The sequence below is a fragment of the Petromyzon marinus genome, chromosome 18, assembly GCF_048934315.1.
Source record: "Petromyzon marinus isolate PM22_M1 ecotype Great Lakes invasive population chromosome 18, UKy_Petmar_22M1.pri1.0, whole genome shotgun sequence".
Classification (NCBI taxonomy): Eukaryota; Metazoa; Chordata; class Hyperoartia; order Petromyzontiformes; family Petromyzontidae; genus Petromyzon; species Petromyzon marinus.
Genome location: NC_133684.1, coordinates 10,801,416 through 10,826,656, shown reverse-complemented (window position 1 = coordinate 10,826,656; position 25,241 = coordinate 10,801,416). Strand labels below are relative to the sequence as shown.

At 43.7% G+C, this 25,241-nt stretch overlaps 1 protein-coding gene across 1 annotated transcript in view; it reads left to right on the top strand.

The window, feature by feature from the left end:
- The window catches only part of LOC116943508 (neurobeachin-like), a 529,072-nt gene that overhangs the window by 379,410 nt on the left and 124,421 nt on the right, over positions 1–25,241 (top strand). Inside the window, exons 16-21 of the mRNA XM_076067757.1 lie at positions 7,269–7,366; positions 12,949–13,041; positions 14,098–14,206; positions 15,661–15,742; positions 18,941–19,064; positions 24,987–25,179. Of these exons, the coding sequence (XP_075923872.1) occupies positions 7,269–7,366; positions 12,949–13,041; positions 14,098–14,206; positions 15,661–15,742; positions 18,941–19,064; positions 24,987–25,179 (699 nt within the window). The remainder of the gene's footprint in view (positions 1–7,268; positions 7,367–12,948; positions 13,042–14,097; positions 14,207–15,660; positions 15,743–18,940; positions 19,065–24,986; positions 25,180–25,241) is intronic.

Genomic DNA, 25,241 nt, shown 5'->3' with positions numbered 1-25,241 from the left:
TTGTTTATGGTGTAAACAAATATGGCAATGACTGTTATAGCCCTATTATCATCTCCAAGTGTGTGCACTTTCCAATATTAGTGGACATATAAATTTATTTTTCCTTCCTATATCTGCTTGTGGACATAGCCTGAAGCAGCCATATGTGCTTCAGTACTCCACCATGTTTCTCCAGTAATGCCTAAACTGCATAAGATACTTAAAGGTTAATGACTCAGAAAATGGAATGCATCGTTTTTTCCAATGCTCCCATGCCTGGGCCCATGGTATAAAAACAAATACAGACGTTCTGTGTTTTGCAATGTCGACTGTTAAGCCACATGCTGTTGACAAGCGCAATTGTAAGAGTGGCACACGAAATGAGTGGCGATGTGGCCATCCTCTTAGGTAAAGTCACGTAGGTGAAAATAAAATAACAAAAAATCACGACGTTTCGGCCACAACACAAGCGGCCTTCATCAGGTGAAGGGACGAGACTGTCTGGAGGACAGCGCTGGAGTGGAAGAAGCCACGCTTAGATCACGACCTTTAAGCTTAAAAGAAGCCACGCTTAGATCACGACAGCGCTGGAGTGGAAGAAGCCACGCTTAGATCACGACCTTTAAGCTTAAACGAAGCCACGCTTAGATCATGACCTTTAAGCTTAAAGGTCGTGATCTAAGCGTGGCTTCTTCCACTCCAGCGCTGTCCTCCAGACAGTCTCGTCCCTTCACCTGATGAAGGCCGCTTGTGTTATGGCCGAAACGTCGTGATTTTTTGTTATTTTATTTTCACCTACGTGACTTTACCCAATAGAACCAAAGAGTATGGATCCTAGCAGTCACGAAAGCTTTAAATCTAGAATTGATGTGGCCATCGTCACATCTCAGTGCTCACGGCTCACTCTCAACCTGTCTGGGCCTACCTTAGGTTAACTCGGCCTTAAACGTTTAACTTGGGCAGTGTGCATTTAAGAGGTATGGATTGATGGGGTCGTCACAGGATAGGGGTTGATGTTGCAGTCGCAGTATTCACATCACCATCACGAACGTCTTCAGTCATATAACCATCATTGTATGCTTTTGTCTCAAGCATTCTAACGTCTTCGCTACCCTCGCTAGACATTTATGCATGCTGAAATTAAGATAAAATTGGGTACAAAAGGTGTAACTTATTGTTAGTTTAAAAATACATGAGCACCAGAGCTTCTGTAATTATCCAATGCAAAAAAGGTCCGTAATCTTCTTTAACCACAGTGCAGAGGGCCTTTACTCCCCCACAGGCTGCCGAATAATTAGCAGTTGTGTGTCAGTGGGACACTGATGACACAGGCCATTTGGCTCCTTCCTAGCTGTTGACTTGAAACCTGCAGCTGCTTGACACAGTTGCTTATTTAACCCGCTGTTAATGAACGGTGTTCAGGGTGTGTGGAGATACAATTACGCCTTTCTGTTGATATATCCTGCAGGTCTCTACGTCTCAGAGAAGCTGCCATAATTTGTCTAAGACCCGTTGTTGCCTATTTATTGACACCAGCGGGGAGGCTGTCTACATTAAGATGGGACTTTTGATCTCCCGCTGGGGCAAGAAAATGCCTCGTTTTGCGCGTTTTTGCTATTTCATGAGGATACTATAGTGCAGGGAGCTCTTTCTCGAGCCATTTTCTCACTCTGATTTATAAGAGGTTTTTTTTATGGTTGCAAAGATGCTGCAGGTGTAAGGTGGATGTCAAGAGCCCCAACTCTTTGGATAAAAATGATAATTCGAAGAGATGAAAGTGTGCGATAGTGACAATAACCTCTTTTGAGTCCTTAAACAAGGATTCACATTTTGGGTACAGAAGCAAAATAATAGCCGCATTAAAGTATATTTTGCAAGGATGAATCTATTCCACTTGCAAATAAACAACTCTAAACTTTTCCCCTTTCGCGTTGCGAGGGGTTAACAGTAACAACAGGGATGGGCACTCTTGCCTGACGCCCAGAAAGGGTTTGATGGAGAGGCTCCAGATGTCTTGGAAAGGCTTCTCCTTGCCCTCAAATGCCAGGAAAGCATTTTGCCAAGCCATCTGTTAGCTGAAGGGTTCTCGGCTTTTCGCAGGTGCAGAAGATACTGGCAGTTATTTTCCATTCTATTTCGTGAATACACTTATACGTTTTGATGTCAAGATTGGATCTTAGTTTCAGTGATGATGTAAAATATTTCCTGTGAATCTGTCAAGTGTTCATGCATATGTGTGTGTGTATATATATCAGTTGGGAGCGGTAGTGTAGCGGTTAGCGCGCTGCGCTACGAACCCGGCGACCCAAGTTCGATTCCCGCTCACGGCCAACACCAGTGACGATTATTTAAACCGGTCCTGGGCCTCCCCTAGATCGACTCAGCCTCAAATGAGTACCTGGTGCGGTGTGTAAACATCGCCACTTAGGGAGACAAAGGCGGTCGGGCGTGGTACTGGCCACCCACTGCTCGCTAACAGCACTTGCCCCAGCAGTATGTTCAGGCTATACGGGGGGGGGGGGGGGGGGGGGTCTTTATCCTTGTGTATATATGTCTGAGAATGTCAGCACGTAGTTGCTTTTAATTTTGGGGGGGGGGGTGGGGGGGGCTAAGTAGTCATGGGGAACCGTGTCGAGGAGCCAAGGAGACGCATGAAGGCTGTGTATTGAGCAGGGTTCTAGCAAAGGCTTGATCTCCCGTTGATAATTAGTTACCCCTCCTCTGACTCTCTCCCGCCTCATGCTCCCCTGCTCCGAGTGCGTTTATTTAATGGACCGTGACCCTCGTTCATCATTTTACTTTGTTCTGCAAATTGGCACTTGTTTGATCAAACCACGAGAACGGCCGATGCAACCTATGACCAGATTTTGAACATATAACCTTCAGATAATAGCAAAACACGCTGTCACGCCACCGCCTCGTCATTTTGAAATCAGAATAAGAAAATGTATTTAGACTGGAGGAATGTGATGAGCTATCAAGCTCTTTTTCACAGATGTCCAGTTGGGGCGGGTAAGAACGTTACAACATCAAACAGTACAAACACACGATAGTAGTGCAAAGTACCAGAAAGGTTAACAAATCACTCAAACATAAACAAATACAACACCAAACCATCCTCATCATACCAGGCAAAGCCCACTGAGGCATTAACTTACTTTTCAGAAGCGACCTGGCCACAAATGATAGCTCAACATAGTGGCCCATGATGTGGAAATTTATAAAACAGCCGGGGCAAAGACACAAACATTCACTGCATTGCACGCGAATTGCATCTTCATTATTGCATCGCTATCATGCTTTATGAGATGTTCATTAGCCTCCTGTGACCTCGGTTAAGCCAACCACAGTGTCTGCATGCTGCTCAAGCTTTCACAGCCCCATCCCATCCTCACAGATCTTCCTCTCCCTGAAGCAAATTAATTAATTTACACTAACACATGTGTATATAAAACTGTTTGAAAGACAGTGTTTTTACCAATACTTTGGAAAGAGCAGTGGGTAGTCAACTCATCCCGTCATTATTCCAGGGTCAACAGAATGAGTGTATCACTTGGTGGAAAGTCATCAGTGCCTTTGCTGTGGAGAAACTGGTCCATATTCGTGTTTTAGAATATGATATCCTCCCAATGGATCTCAAACTATGGACCATACAGGGAACCACTGAAGTCTTGCACCTTCACCTGAGGAGGAGGTCTAGCAAAACTACACAAAGTCTTTGCTGAAGCCCTCTCGTCATGGCTATTGGACCTCGACATTGGTTGGCATTTAGATCCTCAAATGTATTGCCATACGCTCGGATAGAAACCTCCCCATGCATGGTTGAGCGGTGAGACACTGATTTGATTTGACATTGTTTTCAGCCCTGCAGTTCAGGTAAAGCTCACCGATCGAAATGGGTGGCAAGTTGGAAGAGCAAATTTCAATTATATAATTCTGATGTCGATAGAAATGCCTCCACTTATTTTACGTGGGCTTATTTGTAAACACTTGTTTTGTTTACTCGTGTTGCACTTTTGTCAAAAGAAACCATATTTGTGGATCAACAAAACAAGGTCCATGTTTGCACTGATCAGTGTAACAAAAAAAAAGGTTTTTTTTGTTCCTGGGTAGTAAGTGTTATTTTCGAATTGCTTATGCCTCAAAAGTACAGAAAAGGGCTATTATTGCCCCACAAACTTTGCTTTCGTGACCAGGACAGTGATATTTTGAAATTGACCTATTTTCAACCAGGTAGGGTGTTGACTGTTCTGTTATCCGACTCTCTGTGTTGTATTGCATTATATTTCTAAGTTTACTAGGTTTGTTTTCCCATTCATTCTTACCTGATGAAGGTTGCTTGTGTTGCATTCGAAACGTCGTATTCTATCATTTTATTTATTTTCTTTCTACGTGACTTTACCGAAAGAAGAGTATTTTCTATACTTTTGAGGCATGAGCAATTAGAAAATAACCCTACTCAGGGGCAAAAATTGTGTTGCAAAGTTTATCGTTTTTTAAAAACAAAAGGACCACAAAGTATTGATTTTTTTCCTGCTTATGTTTGTATGTATCCTTACATTCACGCCTCTTGAAGATAACAGGGAGCTCGAGCGGAATGCTCGCCTTAGACAGCCAGGATAAACTGCATCGAATTCCCCAGTTGTATGTGCGCAGCACTGTAATACAACAACCTTCAGTTTCAGTTTTTCAGTTTCATTTATTAGGATTTACCCTGTGAGCCATTCGGCTCTTGATTTGGGTGCAACCGCAACGAACGATAAAGTTACAAGATAAACCTTAAAGTCATTGTACACAAATCTAAACATCACGTACGCAAACAAAAAAATCAAACAATAAAATCCTGCACAAACCCGTCCATGCTGCGTACAAAAAGTGCAAAAAATTCCATTTCGATCTTTGATCCAAATAACAATCATAATACAATACACATCGAAATTTTAAGTATAAATCTATACTAAATAAATAAATACAAACTGAGTTCTCCCTGTGCATCTTTACCGATCATCTACAGCCTCCAAAGAGCCGGTTATTCTTAGCTACTCTTCACCTCCTGCCCCCGAGGAAATAAGCTCCTGGCACTTTGTTTGTATTAAGCGTGCTCTGTATGGAACCGCCAGTGCTCCTTCCTTCACTCTGCCATCAGTTTCACAGAGAATCGCTTCAACTGTTTGCTTGCTAAGAATGAATATCTAGCAACAGACAGGGGGGATGTCGTTGTAGTGCCCGCTAGGAAAGTGATGAGATGCACCGATGGCATCAACAGCAATATGTGTTGTTCAGTTTCGCGTTGCATGCGTTGAATTGTGCATAGAAGAATTGTTTTTTTTTCCGTTTGTGTGTATTGTATGTAATAGGGTCACGTGATATCTGCAGCCACTAGAGACGCTATATTCGCCACACTTTCCACGTAGATTTTTTTTACCGAATTGTGACGATTCATTCCATCGCGGGGGGCACGGGGTAGGTAGGGGGGGGGTACGAGTGTACATGCCTACAGTGAGGGAAAAAAGTGTTTGATCCCATGCTGATTTTGTACGTTTGCCCACTGACAAACAAATGATCAGTCTATAATTTTAATGGTAGGGTTATTTGAACAGTGAGAGACAGAATAACAACAAAATAATCCAGAAAAACGCATGTCAAAAATGTTATAAATTGATTTGCATTTTAATGAGGGAAATAAGTATTTGACCCCTCTGCAAACATGACTTAGTACTTGGTGGCAAAACCCTTGTTGGCAATCACAGAGGTAAGACGTTTCTTGTAGTTGGCCACCAGGTTTGCACACATCTCAGGAGGGATTTTGTTCCACTCCTCTTTGCAGATCTTCTCCAAGTCATTAAGGTTTCGAGGCTGACGTTTGGCAACTCGAACCTTCAGCTCTCTCCACAGATCATAGAATTCCAGGCACTCATGCAAACAGGTCTCCCATCCTGTACTCTCTGATGATGAAATATTTACACCTGTAGTTCACACTGTAGAGGATTCAGGCATTGCTTCACAACTTACCAGTGCTGGAAATTGGAAGAAATTACTGGGGGAACTCATAAATGATTCCCGCCCCCCACTAGATCTGAGGAGAAGGGGGAGGAGGATGAGCGTCACTTCATGTGTGGGTCTCGGAGCGTGTCTGTGGGTCTCTGAGCGTCTGTGTGAGTTTCTGTGTGTGTCTGTGTGGGTTTCTGTGTGTGTCTGTGGGTCTCTGAGCGTGTCTGTGGGTTTCTGTGTGTGTCTGTGGGTCTCTGAGCGTGTCTGTGGGTCTCTGTGTGTCTGTGAGTTTCTCTATTAGTCTAGGAGTCTATCTGTGAGTCAAATTAATTTAAGAAAAAAAGATGAATTCTTAATTCCTTCCGAAATGCAATCGGGTTCAAATTTTCACTCCCACCACGGCGTTCCAACAGATTCTGGCCCATTTCCATCACTGCAACATGCATCACTCGAAAACCAGTCTCAGATAAGTTGCTGGAAACTGAATTTACTGTTTACAGTTTATAAACATAATTTCTTTGCTTACTGAAACTAGAGCATCAACAAAGTACACATTTTAATGAGAAATCATATTAAATAAATGTTTGCCTGAGATTGATAGCAAACATTTGTGTACCTCACCATATTTGACATTCATTTCTTTATTTTGATGGCTTTTAATTATTGACTGTTATCATATGATATCTTTCACTTCACGACAAGCAGGATCCTTTGGTAACAATTGACAGCATGCATTGGAGAAGATGCACACTGGTTGTGCAACCAAGTGGGAACCCCTTGGAGAGAATGCTCCAAATTCCTGGAGGCCTAACATAGGCTGTCAATGGACGTTGGCATGGCTGAGTGGCCGCGTGCGATTGCCACATTGTTGCAGAGGGTCGCAGTCCAAACCCACCGGCCACTCTGGTTAATACTGTGGGTGCATTAACCACATATGCCACACGCCACCTGCTTAATAGGTAGACGTTGAAGAGCCTGTGAGAGTAGGCCATGTGTGCCGGCGTCACGGTCCGAATATTTAAGAACGACTCGCAAGTTGGTCATTTGGGGTGAAACCACACGGCAACATCGCACCTCACTGGTAGACTATACTCGTCTGTGAAACATAACGCCTTCCCGTTAGCCTTGCGCTGTAAGAATGTCGTCAAAACCCACGGTTGCCGAATGATAATGATTAACTTTCGCTGTGCCGTTGTGCGCGTTAACGTTAACCGCGGGTGTGCTGATTGTTACACATCAAGTGCTGGCGGGTGTCGACTATTATAAACCAGGCCACTGTTGTGTCCTTGCGTCATCAGGATGAAAACCTGCACGATGTCCTGCAGCTTCTGGTTGCCCTCATGTCGGAGCACCCTGCCTCCATGATCCCAGCCTTCGACCAGCGCAACGGCATCCGGTAAGCCCTGGGTGCAGCAGCCACCCGTTGGGCTCGGCAACCTGCGGCTCTTTCGAGGGCCGCTTCGTGGCATCATTTATTGAGGACCGCCGCCTCGTATTCACGTGCATTGCGCCCCTTGCAATGTTGAGTGTTATTTACCGATTTCGAACAAAACAATGGCGCTTGTTGTTATTTTGGCTGCCGACCCCTGGGCTAAACAGAGAAGGACCATGTGGTGTCGTTGATTTTTTTAAAAAAATTATCAGCCATGGCTCTTGAGACAGTTTGTTTCTGCTGCCGAAGATACAATCAAAAGTGTGAGATCGGGATATTTTTCTTTAAATGTTCTTATTCTTATTATATTTTAATTGTGACCCTGGCGTCACGTTCAGCAACAAGGACATCTGTGCTGAGATGTCTCACAGCATGGAGTTGTATCACCTCGTGTCAGGACATGGTTTCTAGGCGGTATATTTCTGCAGGGGCTACTTCAGAAGTAATCTCGAGTCGGTTTTCTATCCACTGGGTCAGGGGTCGGCAACCTGCAGCCACATGGGGTGGGCTCTTTGGCTTTGGCTGTCCCCTTGTGGGCAGCTGTTTCTATTTAAAAAAAAAACCCTTGAATCTTCAACATGAATTCACCTGAAGATAATGTATTAAATATGGCAGGGAATGGGGGTCACTATGGAATGTCTTTGTGACGACAAAATGTACAACAATAAAATTGTTTTGTTAAAGAATAACTAAGGGGGGAATTAACTAAATAGACGCAGTTTATTCCATCAGCTATTTTGTTTATTCAAATGAGAGTTTGTTTGTCATCTGCTGTTTACCTGCTGGTGTGTTTGTGTACAACTAGCCCTGCGTGTGATGCGTCTATTTTGGTCACAGACAAAAACAAAACAAAAATGGCTCTTATTCTTGGTTCTTTCGGTAAAGTCACGTTGAAGGGAAAGAACCAAGAATATGAATCACTGCAGTCACGAAAGCTTTAAATAAAAAAATGCCTCTTCTTCTTTGAAACTTCGCCAACCCCTGCACTACGGTGTTGCACTTTTTTGCCATGGCCCCCGGGGAGAGTGTTCATTGCATGACAAAAGAGAGGGGTAGCATTTCAATTCCGACCGCTAAAAGATATTCACATTGCGATAACCCACATCTAACATTGCGGAGTCTTTCGTACAACCGCCACCGAGTGGGTTGAAGGGGCAACACTCCGCTCCACTTGGAGCGCGTGCTTTAGCTGTGGGTGGCTGCTCAGATAAAAAAAACTCACAACCTCATCAGAGGTCCGAGCTGGTGTCAGCCCGCGGAGCCTCCTGGCCCAGCAGTGGCATAGTAACGACATTATTCAGCTTAAGGGATTGCGACAATCGGTCACGTGGGAACCCCCCAATATTTGATTTGTCTCACACGGTCGCATCTGAAGGCAATTACATGTCGCGGCTCCTCTTTGCCTAATCACATCATCGTTACGCTCACGGTCTCGAACTTTTAACGCCGTTGGGGGTGCTCCGTCTACGCAAAATGCCGCCACTACTGTATGAAAAAATTTTCATATAAAAGTATGCAAACCGCGTTTCATACACGTTTGTTGTTTTTTTTACACTTCTGTTGAAAAACCTTTATCATGGTATTTGTCAAGGGGGGCCCCAACTCGTAGCTTCGGCCACCAGGGAGGTGGGGGGGCGGTGCAAGACACCCCCCCCCCCCCCCACGCTTCGTTACGCTACTGCTGCCCGCGAGGTTCCCCCTTGCGCGCACTGCGCGGGTTCACGCGTTCATGTCGTCTTCTTCCGCCGTGTGCTCTACAGCGTGCTCTTGAGCATCGGCGATGTCGATGCCGACGCGCCTGACGTCCATTTCCCCCTGCGACTGGGCCCTCATTGTATGGGCTCCTCTCTTGCAGAGTATGGACACAGCTCACGCATGCTCGGCGGATTTTTGGCCGTGTGTTGTTTAACTCTTTTCCAGCAGTGGCTCCGTGCCGTGCCACTCATGTGTGCTACCGGTGGTCATATTTGGCAAAGATCCCGAGGCAACAACCCGCATGCTCTCTCTCTCTCTCTGCTTCAGTTCTCTTAATTAAACTGGTAAATGGGTACTTAACGCACATTGCCGCTTACTTTTGTGAACGATCTTTTTCGCGTCACGTTACGGGGAAAACGCTTTCGAGTGAACGTTGAGCATGTTTTAAACGCTATCAGAGTCTGGTTTGAATGACTTTTTTTTTACAATGATTATTGCAAATAGCTGAGTGCTTTAACAGCTACAAATATAGGGCATTGAAAATGGCCTGAAACTGAACGCAGCTTTGTACATTTAAACTGACCATGTGGCTAATAATTGCATGTGCTGTGCTTATTTTCTTAACCTTATTTTGGTTTATATTTTCGATTAAAATATAGTATCAAGGGACTGAGTTTGCAGTTGTCTACAGATTAAAAGATAGAAAACGTGCCACCTTTATAGTAGACTGTTTCATTACAATGGTCTTACTCAAAACTGGCCTCTGAAAAATAAACGAGTTTACTATATATATTTTTCTGATATAAGGCAGTGTCATTGGCGAAGGTGGTACCATTTATTTGCCGCTTCTATTTTGGTGAAAGGTAAACATTTTTGGATATTGGACCAAAATGTGGCAGCCTGTTTGGGATTTTGCACGGAATAAATGTCGACTAAGCTTTATACAGAGGTAGAGAGGTGAAGACATGAAATTAAGCATTTGAAAGTCATATCCATCAATCATAATGCAGCGGGTTGTCAATTTATTTAATGTAATTTAACCTAATGTAGAATCCTGCAAACCGTGCTCATGAGCTCAACTGTATTCCGGTTCACATGCTCTTAACATCACTGCCATTAGTGTAATGTGTTTTAATGTATTGTCTTACCTTACACATGGGTTCAGACCACGTAAGTACACACCTTAAAGTTACATAGCTAAAGCTTTATTCTCAGCAAGTTATATTATTTATAACTTATATTCTTAGTTTTTTCGGTAAAGTCACGTTGAAGAGAAACAACAAAATAACAAAACATATATAAAACAATAAAAAATTCTCACGACGTTTCGACCATAACTCAAACGGTCATCATCACCATAACTCAAACGGTCATCATCACCTTTCTCTTCAACGTGACTTTACCGAAAAAACTAAGAATATGAATTACTGCAGTCACGAAAGCTTTAAATCAAAATTTATTTATAACTTGTTTTCATTATAGAATGTACGAGTACTATTTAAAAGTGCCTGTCTGGAAAGTAGATATAAATAGTGGGAGAAATGCGTCTCAATTTGTTGGCTTTTTGCTGGCGAGGAATGTGTTTGTGGGGAAATGTCAACCGTTATTAATATACGCAGTTGTGAGTTCACAGGCAAGCCATAACAAAACAGTGGGAATGTGGCTTTGTTTACAAAGGTCTAGAGCAGACGTTGTTTTTACCGAAGTTATTTTAAGATGCCATTTCCTAAAAGGAACCAGTATTATGAACAAAATAAATGATACCTCCTCTTTTCTTCAACTGTGTTTAATGCAAACTCATAGTTTCAAGTTACAAAATAGTGTAAATTTTACAATGAAGTATTATTATTTTTTTCCAAAGTTGTCTGTCGTTTAATCATACATCAGACCGATAGTGTAAAACAAGGCCAACTGATGTCTTAAATGTTCTAGCCCTGGGTTTGTCAATCATTGTCAACATTAACAAACAAGAGGAAACCTGATTGTGATACAAATACAAGGGCTTACTGGACATTTACCAAAACAGATGAACCGTCACCATGAATGTAATTTTTGTTCTTCATGTTCTTTTAAACTGCATTCGTTTAAAATAAAGTTTACGCGATTTATAACGACCAACACCTTCCGATGGGCAGCACCGCTCTAGCTATATTTAGTTTGTAATGTGTTCATATATAGATATACATATACTCTTAGTGAAGCTGATTTTTAAATGCAGCAAACCACGGAAAACTAACCTAATATTTATTTTGGCACATTATGGAACAACAATGTTTTATATTGGTGAGAAAGGTTCCCAGAAATGGCACTCGAAGTTTTGTGTTCTACTACAAGGGTTCTAAGCAAAATGATCACAAGCGCCTGCAGAAATAAAACATTTTTTTTTATGAACGTACCAGTCTCTGACAATTCTTTCCCAAAATGCAGTATTAAATAGGGCACTCAACAGAACTTTGTTCACCAAAACTGAAAGATCTTGCACATTTTACATGAAAAAAAAATAGTCTTATTTCAGTTACACATTTTTAGGTTGGTAAAATCATTATGTATTAAATTAATCAAAAATGTTAAATTATGCAATGGATTTATTTTGATAATTCACTCGCGTGAGTCACTAAAATTGAGTAAATATGAGCTCACATCACAGCGTCAATGATGTCTACCCGCGCCTCCATGAAATATTGCAGTGCAGCGTATTGTGTATGCTTCGCAGCATCGTGATGTGACGCAGGATTGTGACGGCTTGTTTTGTAATCGGTTGTAAGCAAGGACATGCTGCAACTTTCCCCGTGAAATGTTGATTCCCGGTAGTCAGCTGGAACCTTCGAGTGCCCCTTTGAAGTCACTGTTATTGCGTTTAATCTGATTGCTAGTCACGGCTAGCACCAGTGGCACGCGATATCTGAAGTGATCCATCCCACCACCCCCACCCCTTCACCAACTTGTACCAACCAGCTCGGTAAAGTACCATCAAACACCCCGCCGCCACTCATCAATAGCTTTTGGAGAGATTTGATTGAAATGCGTGGAGTCGTTTAGTGTCGTTTTGATAACACTTAAACCAATGAAGAGCTATCCGTTTGTCCTATTCAGGGATTGAATATATAACTACGTCGTGTGGCACAATGGTGAGAACTGGAAGGCTGTGACTCACAGTTGGGAGGCTGTGTCCCACCCTTTATTCTTCAAAGGCCAATACAACAGAGTACCACTTTGTGGGAAGTCAGCAGTGGTTGTGCCGTGGATAGACTCGTCCCAACTGCAGGTATGTGGAGTTCCACCACTTGTTCCGGGATATGGACATGAACACCGACCCATGCTTGTTCAAGCATTGGTCGATGTTCACCTCCAATTGGCACAGTTGGCTATGTACGGTGTGAAAGAAGTTCAACATACATGAATGCATACAAGTGGAAAACTACTTTCTCTTAATTCGTCCACCTGCCTCGAGCTAATGTGTCTTTAAGACTGCCTATTTTGATACATTTCTCACAAAATACTGAATTGGAAAGTCGCATCGCAACATCGGCCCCTCCTGGCATTCTAATTGCCCCTTTTTGGCTGTTGCTACTGCTGTGTTCACCTTGTACCTGCCGCGGGTGGGTCCCCTGCCACAGGTTGCCTCGAGAGTTACTATATGGGAGGCGTGGTATACATATTCAGTGATGATGATGTGTGTAAACTATTTCGTGTTTCCTGCTTTTTGCTGGTGAGGAAACTAAGCTATTATCCCACAGCCATGGACAAAGCTGCCTGAAATGACTGCTGTGAAGGAAAGCTGCCGTGCGTTTCTTGCCAATGCCCTGTGCGTGTGCTGTCTTCGGGCCACACCGTGCCCCGTGCTGCTCTAGGGTTGTGTACAAGCTGCTGGCCTCCAAGAGCGAGAGCATCCGCGTTCAGGCCCTCAAGGTCCTGGGCTACTTCCTCAAGCACCTGGCCCACAAGTGAGTGCCACGTGGGCTGTGCCTGGGACCAACTTACGAGCAAAATAATTCCACCGTAGCCATCACTCGCTTCGTATGTGTCTCAGTGGTCAAGCGTACCGGGATTATTTTACACTCGTATCGTTTTTCGTGTTGTTTTGTTGTTACTTGCTGACCCGCCCCGACTGGACGTCTGCGAAAAAGAGCTTCATAGCTCATCGGATTTCTCCAGGACAAATAAAGATTCTGATTCTGATTTTTAATTGGAGCAGTGTCGCAGTGGTCAGTGCACTGTGTTATGGACCCAGCAACTTGAGTTGTCTTACTCTCCATGTCTATCATCGATCATGAGTGGTGTCAGCACGAGGGAAACAAAAGCATCGTGACTCCACGTTTCACCGACCTTCACTGACCAGCGTGGGGAAATGCGGTCAAACAAAACCTCAGAACGGACAGTGTCAGGATGCTTACACCTGGGAGTCAAATTCCAAAGGGCTCTGAATTATTATCTTGTTTTTTTTTTATTCAGTTTTAAGCATTTGCTGTGGCCAGTTGGCACCGCTGAAAGGGCACTCGGGTCAAAATCGGAAGGTTGCCAATTCTAATTCTAGTGAAGAGTCGACTCAGTCGACTTCCTGCAAAACAGTACTTCATGTTGTTGAGTCTGAAGGCATGAAGTGCTGAGGTGAACCCCCCAACTGTGAATTGAATTTGGCAACCTTGCGACGGTGTGTTGGGTTCTATGTTTGGCTGTTTAATTGGAAGGTGTGATTAAAATAATATTAACAATTATAAGAATGCAAACATCCTAAGTTATAAGTTAACATTACAGTTGTATGTCTATTTAATAGGCATGAAAATACGCGGCATATTTCAAACAATTTCTAAATTAGAGGAAGGCTTGCCATCCATTGGATTCAAACCCCAGGGTAGGGTTCCTATTCCTGAGCACAAAAGTGCAAATATCGAATTATACAAAATCAAACTTTCACATTCGAGTTTCGATCGAGGTAAAGAGGTCAGTATGTGTATGTATGTGTGCCTGTGTCTCTGCATCGGCCGTGCCTTGGTGTGTAGGCGCAAAGTTGAAATCATGCACACGCACAGCCTGTTTGCACTGCTGGGAGAGAGACTGATGCTCAACACGAATACGCTCTCCATGACCACCTACAACACTCTCTTCGAGGTATGGAAATTAGCGAGACATGATCAGAGGTCTCCTACATGATGGTAAGGCTGGTTCACTGTGCTTACTGTAGCGAGCTGACAAAAATTACCAAACAATTCCATTGAAATCGTTTGACCATTATATGCTGCAAAGCAGGCTGGGTAGCCTAGTGCGTAGCACACATGACACCAAGCCAAGATCTAGCTGACGGAAGGTACGGCTGGCTAACTGTGCTTAGCCTGCTGGCCAAAATTACCTAACAATTACATTATATTTCGTTTTAAAGCTTTCGTGACTGCAGGGATTAATATTCTTGGTTCTTTCGGTAAAGTCACGTAGAAGGGAAATAATTAAATAATAATGGTAAAACTATCAAATTATCACAACGTTTCGATTGAAACACAAGCAATCATCATCAGGTGTGAAAACCATAGGGTTTTTTCACTGAATCTCAGTGTTCTCTCATTCGGGTAAATGTAGGTTGTACAGTTATTAAGTGATTCGTTATTTATTGATTCAGTTGCACTCAAAATATTTAAATTTCCAGGCTAGATGTTGCTTATTCACATGGTGGCTCTCAATACCTTGTTACCAAACAGCATTTCTTTTGGACTCGTAAACATGGCTGGATTAACGCCTTCACGTTAGTCCAGTCATGCGGGAGGTGCATAATTCAGACACTGTTTTAAACTTGGGTGTGTGTTGGAATTTTAGCAGGTAAGGTTCACTGAGCTATATTATAGTTCTTTTACAGAAGTGACCTGGCCACAAATGATAGCTCAACGAAGTGGCGTATCATCACGTGGAAATTTATAACGGGCAATCCAGAAGAACCCCTCTTAACGACCACCCCTGTTGATGATGAATCGCTTAACGACGGGCCTCCATAGAGCCCAATGTGTAGTGTATAGTGTAGTGTAAAGTGTAGTGTATAGTGGTGTAGTGTATAGTAGTGTAGTATATAGTAGTGTATAGTGTAGTGTAGAGTAGTGTAGTGTATAGTAGTGTAGTATATATTAGTGAAGTGTATAGTGTAGTGTAGTGCCTCCATAGAGCCCAATGTATTCACTTCCTGACCATTCCCCTGTTAATGATGGGCTGTTGTAGGTACAGTAACTCGTAATTAATGCATTGATTAACCATGTTTCTTTTAATGTTATATGTTTATAATGTTGTTCGTACCTTTATGTATTAATATCCATTGTTTAAATATTATAAAGTACGTTTTATTGTGTGGAAACGGGTAACTTTCGATGCTGTCGGAACTAATTAAGCCTTTAACGTGTATTTGCTATACTGGCTCAACGACCAAATCACGTAACGACCGGTTTGGTGGAACCAATTGCCGTCGTTAAGAGGGGTTCTACTCTAATCTAAAACGCACATTTCTCATCGTATCGCTGCGTACAGCATTGCACAGCGAGTGTACTGACTCCTTCGTCCCATTACAAACGGTGCTGCTGTGCGTGCAGATCCTCACAGAGCAGGTGTGCACCCAGGTGGTTCACAAGCAACACCCGGAACCCGACTCCTCTGTAAAGATTCAAAATCCGAGTACGTGTCTCCTCCCCTGCACCAATTGTATTTATCTCTCGCCTAGTACGCTTTACCAATGGCGCTGTTTGTTGCTGTGCTGCCTCTGATACGTCGGGCCTGCGTTCGGAAAACCGTGATTGTTTCAAAAGAAATTGTGCTAAGCGAAGTGGAATTCCTCGACTCTAACCTGAAGTCGTGGCCAAGGAGCGGTCACAGCCAGTGGTATTGATGCTTCCGCACCATGCCTTTGCTTCCTGCCTTCCTCCAAGATACCTCCACTGTTGCACAATCAACACCTGTGTCTTATAAAATCTGTTCAAACATCATCCTACCATCGCTAATAGCCTTCCCCGAGCTCTTTGACTTCTGTTTGCCACTCCATTGCCTGCAATGTCTTGGTAACCTTTCCATCCTAAATGTGTGCTCCACCTCTAACATAATGTTAAGATTTACGACAACAGTATGCGTGTTATACAATATTTCTTATTTCAGCACCCTTGGTTAAACTAATTTGAAAGTTATTTAGCTATATTCCTCAATTCTTTATTATATCAATGGCATAAGATTGCTAACCCTGTCGTCATAAACTTCACATTAATTTCCGTTGCAGGGGAACTGGACTATCAGGTTATAATTTATAGCTCTCCTGCTCATGTCCTTCTAAATACCACTGGTTGTGGACTGAGGGCCAAAGCCTTACATCATTTTTACACTAAATGTGTACGTATATATCCGTATAACTGCAACATGTTTTACTGCAGATTTTATTTATTGATTGGTCAGTCGAGCCCCTTATATAAAGGTTATTTCTCACCACTCTGGGTCAATATTATGGATCAGTTTTCACATACAAATCTTCTTTCTAGGCTGATGTGTTGGTCGTATATTCCTTGGCTGCGGTGTTTTAAAATACATACTGGCCCTCTGTCACGCTGTGTGATTGACACACTTGCTTCTCCTGCATGTATCACCGAGTGAAGGGTGAGCAGGTGCCTGGCCGTGCTCTGTGCAGGTGGTATTTGTCCAAAAGACAGCGATTACTATATCAGGCGCTCCTTTTTTGTCTTACCAGGATCCCACTGGTCTGTGTATGAATGCGATTTGTGCGCTCTGTGCACAGTGGTTTATTTGTGTCGCTGAGAAATAGCGATCGCGTTTATCCAGCCATTAGTGGCTTCACACACTGATCTACGAACCCTAATAGCTGAGTTCGATTCCTGGTCAAACTAAAATCATTTGTAAGTGAAATCTGAACTGGTCCTTGGCTGCCTTTTCACCAACTTGATCTGACCAGCATGGCGAAGTGTGGTCAGCTCCATGACCGGAAATAACATGGAGATGCCTTCATCTGGCAGCTGATCGAGAGGGATGTATATTATTATTACTAAATATAAAATGTCAAGGCAGATGGTGCAGTTGCAAGAGTTTGAAGGTTGTGAGTTTAAAATCCTACCCAGGATCAGCAACATGATATCACTTTGTGGGAAATCAACAGTGTTGCTGTTATTAAGAGACAGGCTACTGCCATAGGAATATGGAATTTCCACTTCTGACTCTGGACCTCCAGTGGGGATAAATATTGCCCCAATCTTGTTTGGGCAGGGAGACAATTTAACATTGCCTTGAGTGGATCACAAGGTATGGATTAAAAACAAAAACTTAATGGATGAAAGTAGTCTCAATCTGTGTCCATATTTACGTTACATCAAATATCTATCATTTGCTGAATATTGTGATTGGGAAACTTAAGCACTAGGTAATTGCATTTTCGATATGATTATTCTGCAAGGTTAATACAAATGTATATTTTTAAATACACATCTTACTGTGACGGGAGAGACATTGAATTGGCTGGAAGTGTACTGCTAATGAATTTCACGACCTTCCAAACACCAAACACACAACTTGCATACTGTAATGCGATATGTCCAGGGGGTCCTGTGGTTAGAATGCTCGGTCAGGCATAGCACCTGCTAGGTAAGCCCACTGTTGGGGATCGACCCAGCCAATCGGCTTTTTTGGGGGGGTCATTAAAATGGGTCTCACGTTGTTGGAGAGGTCAACGGCGGTTGTCCTGTGGAGAAACTGCCCCCCCCCCCCACACCTTGGGGATGTGGCATCAGTCAAGGCTGGCAATGGAGCCGAGTGCCACTCCCAACACTCACTTGCACAGGCAGACACTTTCGACCCAATACATGTGGCCATGTTGGGCCATAAATCCCCATTACATCGGCATTTTGTAATTCATGTGCAGCCAATTCTACCCAAAAGCACACACTTTTGCACCATTTTACAAAATTGCTAAATTGGCAATATTTGGGCATGGTTAGGGCAGAAATCATCCTGGTCATGATTTGGGACAGGGAGCACTGAGAGTGTGGTGGCCCATTCCACTCAAATTCACGTGCAAACTCATGTGCAATCCACAACTTTCTTTTCCATTCATGGAGTTTTGAATGCTCCTGAAAGGAGTGAAATGCTTGTGCAAATGTAAATGCACATGAAGATGATCATGATGATGAAGCTAAAATATATTGATGAAGATTATGGTAATAGTGAATTATAATGCTGAAGAAGTTGATGACAGTGATAAATATAATAATGCTGATTATGGAAAATGCATGCTGATGATGATTCTGTACATGGATTATACTGCTGATGATACTGTACGTTTTATAATCATAACCTCCGATTAGCACATGTGGCTGTGTACGATGTTGTTTCATTAATTTGTAACTTAAATCATAAATAATCTGAATTTATTGTCATCTTGTGTCATCATCACCATTGCCTCCATAATTGTTTTGAAGTAGCATTTGGCCATCTTTTGCATCGTTCTACATTCCACACGCGTGTGTGTGAGAGGTGGACAGACTCTGATTGGTCGGCTTGGGGCTCCACTCAGTGGTGAATTTGGTGTATTATCTTTTGCAACAATTGCCATAAATTCCACGAAAGTACGAAAACAACGTCTGCATGAACTGAGCCCTCGTAAGAGTCATAGACAACAGAAATCTGTCCACAGTGCTCGCTATACAAGTGAGGCCGCCACTTACCAAGGGATGTAGAATGTGCACTGCTGGCAGCAGAGACGAGTGCCATCCTCATGCGTGTTTGAGCAACACGGGGACGCTGTGAGCCCACCTGTTGAAACCCTCTGTTAAGGAGCTCTGACAGGCGTGACTGTGCACGTGTGACCGACTGCCGCGCTCACAGTGATCCTGAAGGTGGTGGCCACGCTGCTGAAGAGCTCGGCGCCCAGTGCAGAGCTCATGGAGGTGCGGCAGGCGTTCCTCTCCGACATGATCAAGCTGTTCAACAATAGCCGAGAGAACCGCCGGTGAGCACCCAGCCCCCACGGCTCCACCAAGCTCACCCGGACTCATCCCACCTCATGCCACCTTCGTCCACGTTAAAAGCGCCGCGTTTAAAATGCTTGCGCACGCGTCGTTCCGTGTTCGCTTCGTACGCGTCAGATGACACGCTGGGCACTGCGGCGAACGAGGGAGGTGCTGAGTCTCGAGGGATTTTCCAGGTGAAATGCTTGAATTCATAAATGTGTCTGAAGCCAGTCCTTAAATTCTGACTGCCTGCCTATCTACTCGCATTCCCGTGAGGTTGCCCATTCTATTATGACAATACGTCCCACTGGAAGTGTCACAGGGCATCAATTCATCAATGAATATCAATTGTTATGCCCCCTATGCATAACTCACAACGCATATATAAGAATCAGTGTTTTTAGATTTGTATTTGCCGTGTGATACGAGTTTATGTGACCCCTGCACCCTCTAGTGACGGCTGCATTCACCACGATGAATCGCCACAGGGCGAATCATTACGTCTCCACTGGCCAGCTGTCATTATAATCTTTGCGTTTGTCTTTCTGAACCTCGAATGACTATCTGTCACTGCCCAGCCCTGTTCATCAGACCATCGGTGCCTTTGCGTCGTACGCATGTTCGTCTTCTTGCGCACCGGCGCGTAGCCAACCATGTTAATCAAAGGTGTGGGGCATTATTCCCGCATGCACTCCTGCAACATGAATTTTGCAGCGTACGTCAGTGTGTCACCTCATTGGATACCAAGCGATAAATGTGCAAGGGTTAGAAGAGCTCACCGCGTGTGGGCCGAGGTCAGAGCTTGAACCAATGGACACTGCCACTGGGAGGTGAAGTTGCTGTACCAATGGAACACCCAATCACACTTGTCACTCTCCTTCACTGTGCACCTGGATATATATTAAAAAAAAACCTGACAGTAGTGGTGTACGTACGAAAGTGTGTTGAGCTTCTTTTGCGCCCCACGTATCCAACCGTGCTAATTGGCGGTGCACAGCAACAGGTGTAAACATTTCGCGCTTGTTGCGTACGCTTGTTGCTGTACCAACTCCCCTTTGGTTTGCTCTGATTGTATTTGCGCTAACCTATTTGCATCGTGACATATTGTGCCTGCGATATGGATTCTTAAAGAACAAAAGGTGGTAGTCAGGGTTAGCGCTGGCTTGATTGATTCGCGCACCACTTAGTGAGTCTCATTAGTTTCCTATTGGCTATAATCCAGGTATAGAATTAGCTAACCCATTGAGTCACTTAGCTGTATACAGCCAATTTCAATTCCATTTCGAAGATAAAATATGGGCAGCATTGTTGTGTGCTTGCGCATGCATATGTGTGTAAATGTGTGTGTGGATGTGTCTGTTTGTAGTGGCCTCAAGGTGCACATGGCCTGGCACAAGCGTCGTGGTGACGTCACCGCCACTTAGTGGCGAATGGCGGTTGTTGTTGTTGTTTGTAGTGGTAGTGTAGCGGTTAGCGCGCTGCTCTATGAACCCAGGGACCGGAGTTCGATTCCCGCTCAAAGCCAACACCTGTGATGAATATCTGTACCGGTCCTGGGCCTCCTCTAGGTTTACTCAGCCTCAAATTATTACCTGGTGCGGTGTGTAATTATCGACACTAGGGAGAGAAAGGCAGCCCGGGCGTGGTGCTGGCCCACCCACCCCCTCGTGTGCCATGCCAGCCTTCATAGGTGCCCGCTAACAGCACTTTCCCAATAGTCTGTTAAGGCTATTTGGGGAGTCTTTGTAGAAGTTTAACACTGATTACTGCACTGACATATCTATTCCCAGAATGCCAGGTTTGATTTAAATACGTAAACTTCGGTGGTAATTGGTATCCGTCGTCCCTAGCTGGATTGAACTGTCTCGAGATTTCCTCTGCTTAATATTGTGATGTCTGTTATGGTTTGTAGGCAGTCTGGTGGTGCTGCGGTGAGAGTGCTCGACTCAAAACTGGAAGGGTTTCGAGTTCAAATTGTGTGGTTGCGAGATAAAAGTAGGCCAATTTGTGTAAGTGAACAGCGATTGGAAGACTGTAAATCACCACAGACCGTGTCCAAGGGGAATGTCCACCACCGGCCTAAAAACTGCTATCAAAGATGTGTTTGTCACATGACACTGACTTTGACCACCCTTTCAGAAATGTGATGTAATCAATTTCGTTGAAGGAAATGTAATTTACATGGCTGCCCTTTTGTCAATTCACTGCTGGCGGAAAGACCTCCTCATGCCGTGCAGGTCATGAGGGTTATTTGCCCGTACTTCACCACACTGGTCAGTGCCCGTTGATGAAGATGGGGAACATAGACGTGCAGTATAACAACGGATGTTGATGCACTACCCCCCTCTACTGCTCAACATGTAGCCATAGGACTAATTCACCCGCAATGCACCCGATCTCATCAGACCTCGGAAGCTCAGCAGGGTTGGGCATGGTTAGTGCTTGGATGGGTGACCACCGCAGGTTCGTCATAGGGCTTGCAGGGATACATGAAGGTATTGTAACAAGCGGTATTGCAACTAACGCCGCTTGTTGATGAACCAGCGACTCGACGCTGCCAGCCGGGGTACAGTAATTATAAGGTGGTTCTGGAAATTGCATTTGCCAGAGTGCAAATGCCATTCCCCTGCAAGTCACCTTTTCCCCTTCTCGCCTTAACAACTACAACAACTACGGCCCGCATTGCAACAATTGACCCTTCACCGATTAAACCGCAGCCTCTTATTAATCACATCGTAACATTTATCTATATATATATCTCTTTTGTTTGTTAATTTTCTATGCAGTTGTGAATTGAAGGCTTTTTTTTTTACAAAGCACATCTCTAACGACATTCAGGTTAATTAAATGGTTAAGGTTATAAGGTCGACCCTGAGACTTGGACCAAAATGATTCCCCCAAAGTCATGTCCATTTGTTTAATTAAAGGTCGTGTTGGGGATGTGATTTATTGCGCCGTTTAACGCCGCAGCAACGTCCGTGGACCTTGATTTTTGCAGGCATTATCTGAATGCTTGAAAAATGAGACAACATTTTAGTGCGGTGCAAATGTGTTGAGAATAAAACAAACACATCGACATACACAATCTGCACGCGTGCGCACACACAATGAGCCCATTTCTGATTCACAACCAAGCTTCTCAAAGTATCTTATTAAATGTATTGTGTACATGCCCTCAGCAGATGTTTTTTGCCTGGGTGATATACTGTATATATATAATGCATTATTTTTTTCTGGAATCTGTTCGAAATACTTATTCAGCCGTTTTTCTTTCAATTGTTTAAAAAATAAAGTCATCGCTGTTATCTTATTTTAACTTGGATTTATCGGCAAAATCCTTTTATCCTCGCTTCATGCCAGTGAACGGCCTCTGGAAAAGGTTGTCAGAGAACTACTTGTAATGTTGCTATGGTCGCCTCTTGTCCACACTGCGCGATTGCTGCATATGCCTTGCTAAAGTGGCTTGTTTTCACTTGGCAATCAAACCGAGGCTGAAGTAAGCCAACAACCATATTTCATGAGGGGAGTTTTTGTTTGACCTGGCTCAGATCATCACCTCTCTGCACTCGAGAATGTGGTTTCATTGTAGGTGGTTTCCTCAAACGCAATCCAGATAAAAGGGTAAAAACCTATTACTATATCTTGTTACTGGCAAATGAGGTCTCATAATGTAAGTGCTTACCCCGAGCTCTCAATACTCTGATGGTGCGCTGTTTTTGAGTTGCACGCCTTTTGGCGTCTTCTGGTCCAACACCAGTGGAGACTGGGCTCTAAGAAAAGCCGTCTCGGGTGTGGACCAATCAAATTCAAGGACAGTGCATATCATTATCAGAGTTGTCTCTTTTTTTTGTTTGCATTTTGACTGCTTGTGTTGTGGTTATTGCAAACATGATCCTTTGTATAAAGGTGTCAGTTTTTGTGCCAGATAAAAGGGTAAAAACATATTACTATACTAACGCAATCCAAGATCTCAGCGGTGCCAGCTCGTTGCTCTGTTGGGGTATTACTCTCCTCGCGGCTACCTCGCAGAAGAGCTCAGATTGGTTGATGCAGAGCCACTTGAAAATTGCCGAATGTGGGTTGGAGGGTGTTCGTGATTGAGCCGAAATCGACTTCACGATAAAGTTATCTTTAAGTCATTTTCCATATTTAGTGATAATCTGTGACAAGAACAAAGGCACCCACAGGTGGCGGTTCATGACACTTTCATAATTTACTCTTGAACCCACCCAACCAGCAAACATGGGATCGTTAGGCCAACGTTGGTCCAATACTTCCAATCACATGCCAATGTTGGCCCAACGTCACTTGTTTTTTTGGCACCTCTTGAAGGCCACGTAATAATATACATCTAAACTCAATGTGGTATCCAGCATTTGCTGCTGCTATCACTGTTTATGCATTTTTGTTAGACTTTCACTTGGTGCATTTGCTACTGTTGATTTTCCAGAACTGCCAAAAAAAGTTTACTGGAAACTGTGAACAACACCATGAAGACTCCTGACTGATGTTTGCAAAAGTAGTTGTGCAATCTGTGTTGGAAAAATCTGAACTTACCCTGGACCCTGCCCTTTGCCAACCCACACTAACCGGCATGGAGAAGTACTGTATGGCCAACAACTTCCCATGATAAGCCCAGAGTGAGGAGGCCTTAATTCAACAGCAGATTAGCAAAGAGTTGAAAATTATCTCCTTAATTAGTTGTGCTGTACGTTAATTAAGAAGGTAAATTCAGATTTGTGGCCAATTTGTATCTCATTTGAGTACAGCGTGTATTTTTAATTTTACTCTGCATGGTTTAAGTTGAATTGTGATGGAACTACAACAAAGTTTTCCACTTCATCTTCAAAATACTTTTAATATTCTGTTGTTACCGTTCCATTGTGCACGTCACTCCATATATCTGTGTTTAAAAATCGTTCGCTAAGGAGAAACCTAGGAGGCTCAGGGTTACTGGAGCACTCATCCTAAGCCAGTGGCCTCAGAGATCCTGATTTAATTCCCATCGTTGGCAGTGAATACTTTGGCAATGGCTTCTTCGGGCAAAATGCTTCCCATGTGTTACAAGCTTTAATGGTTTCACACCATTGCACCATCGAAAGACCAAAAATATACATTTTTTTAAAAAGTATTATTTACAGTTGATTGGCTCACCCAGCTTTGTGGACTTGGCTTTTATATTTAGTCACAGGGATAGAGCAGAGCGTATATCCCCCAGCTTATGTTTGTCTTATCATGTACTGGCCTTATTGGGTAAGCGGAGGGATTGCTTTTTTGAGTGAATTTGAGCCCAATTTAATCTTATGTTGGTTCTTGGCTTCGTTTAATAATTCCACGCTATCGTTGGGACTATAAAATTAAAAACATTCCCTCGTGATATAATCAACGGAATTGCGTATTTTCAGTGATTAACAAAAGCAAGGCAGTTAATAGTGTACATTTCAATCTACTTGTGCATGATGTTTCTTCCAAATCATGCAGATGGGGATAGTTTAACACGTAGGCTTTCGCGACCAATATTATCCATAATAGTAATAGTTTTCTGTCTATATGCATAGATTAACCCCCTCCCCCCCCCACCTTCGCACCTGATTGCTTCACAAGTGGCGACATTACGTTTATCTCTCTACTTTAGACCGCAACAGAACGATCTCTCCACAACTCTGGCTGCCCACCAGATGACGCTGATTGTAATTACTGGGCGAAACGTCCTACCCAAATTGTAAATGTTGTGAGTTTTACCCTGAAAAAGTTTAACTCTGAAAAAGAGCCAAGTAGCTCAGTGGTCCTTACCTGGTACAATAAAAAAAAAATAGTCATTTTTTTTTACCGGTATATGTTTGAAAGCGAGTCCGCACGCGGGGTGGGGGCGCGGGGTGGGGGGGGGGGCACGGACGTGACCGCTCTACGTCTGTGCGCAGGTGCCTGCTGCAGTGCTCTGTGTGGCAGGACTGGATGTTCTCGCTCGGCTACATCAACCCGCGCAGCAGCGAGGAGCAGAAGGTTACCGAAATGGTTTACTCCATCTTTCGCATCCTCCTCTACCACGCCATCAAGTACGAGTGGGGCGGCTGGCGCGTCTGGGTCGACACGCTCTCCATTGCCCACTCCAAGGTCAGTGCGCGGGACCGCCGCGCAGTGCAAGAGGGGAGAGGAGGGTGGTGGGGGCCTGCTTG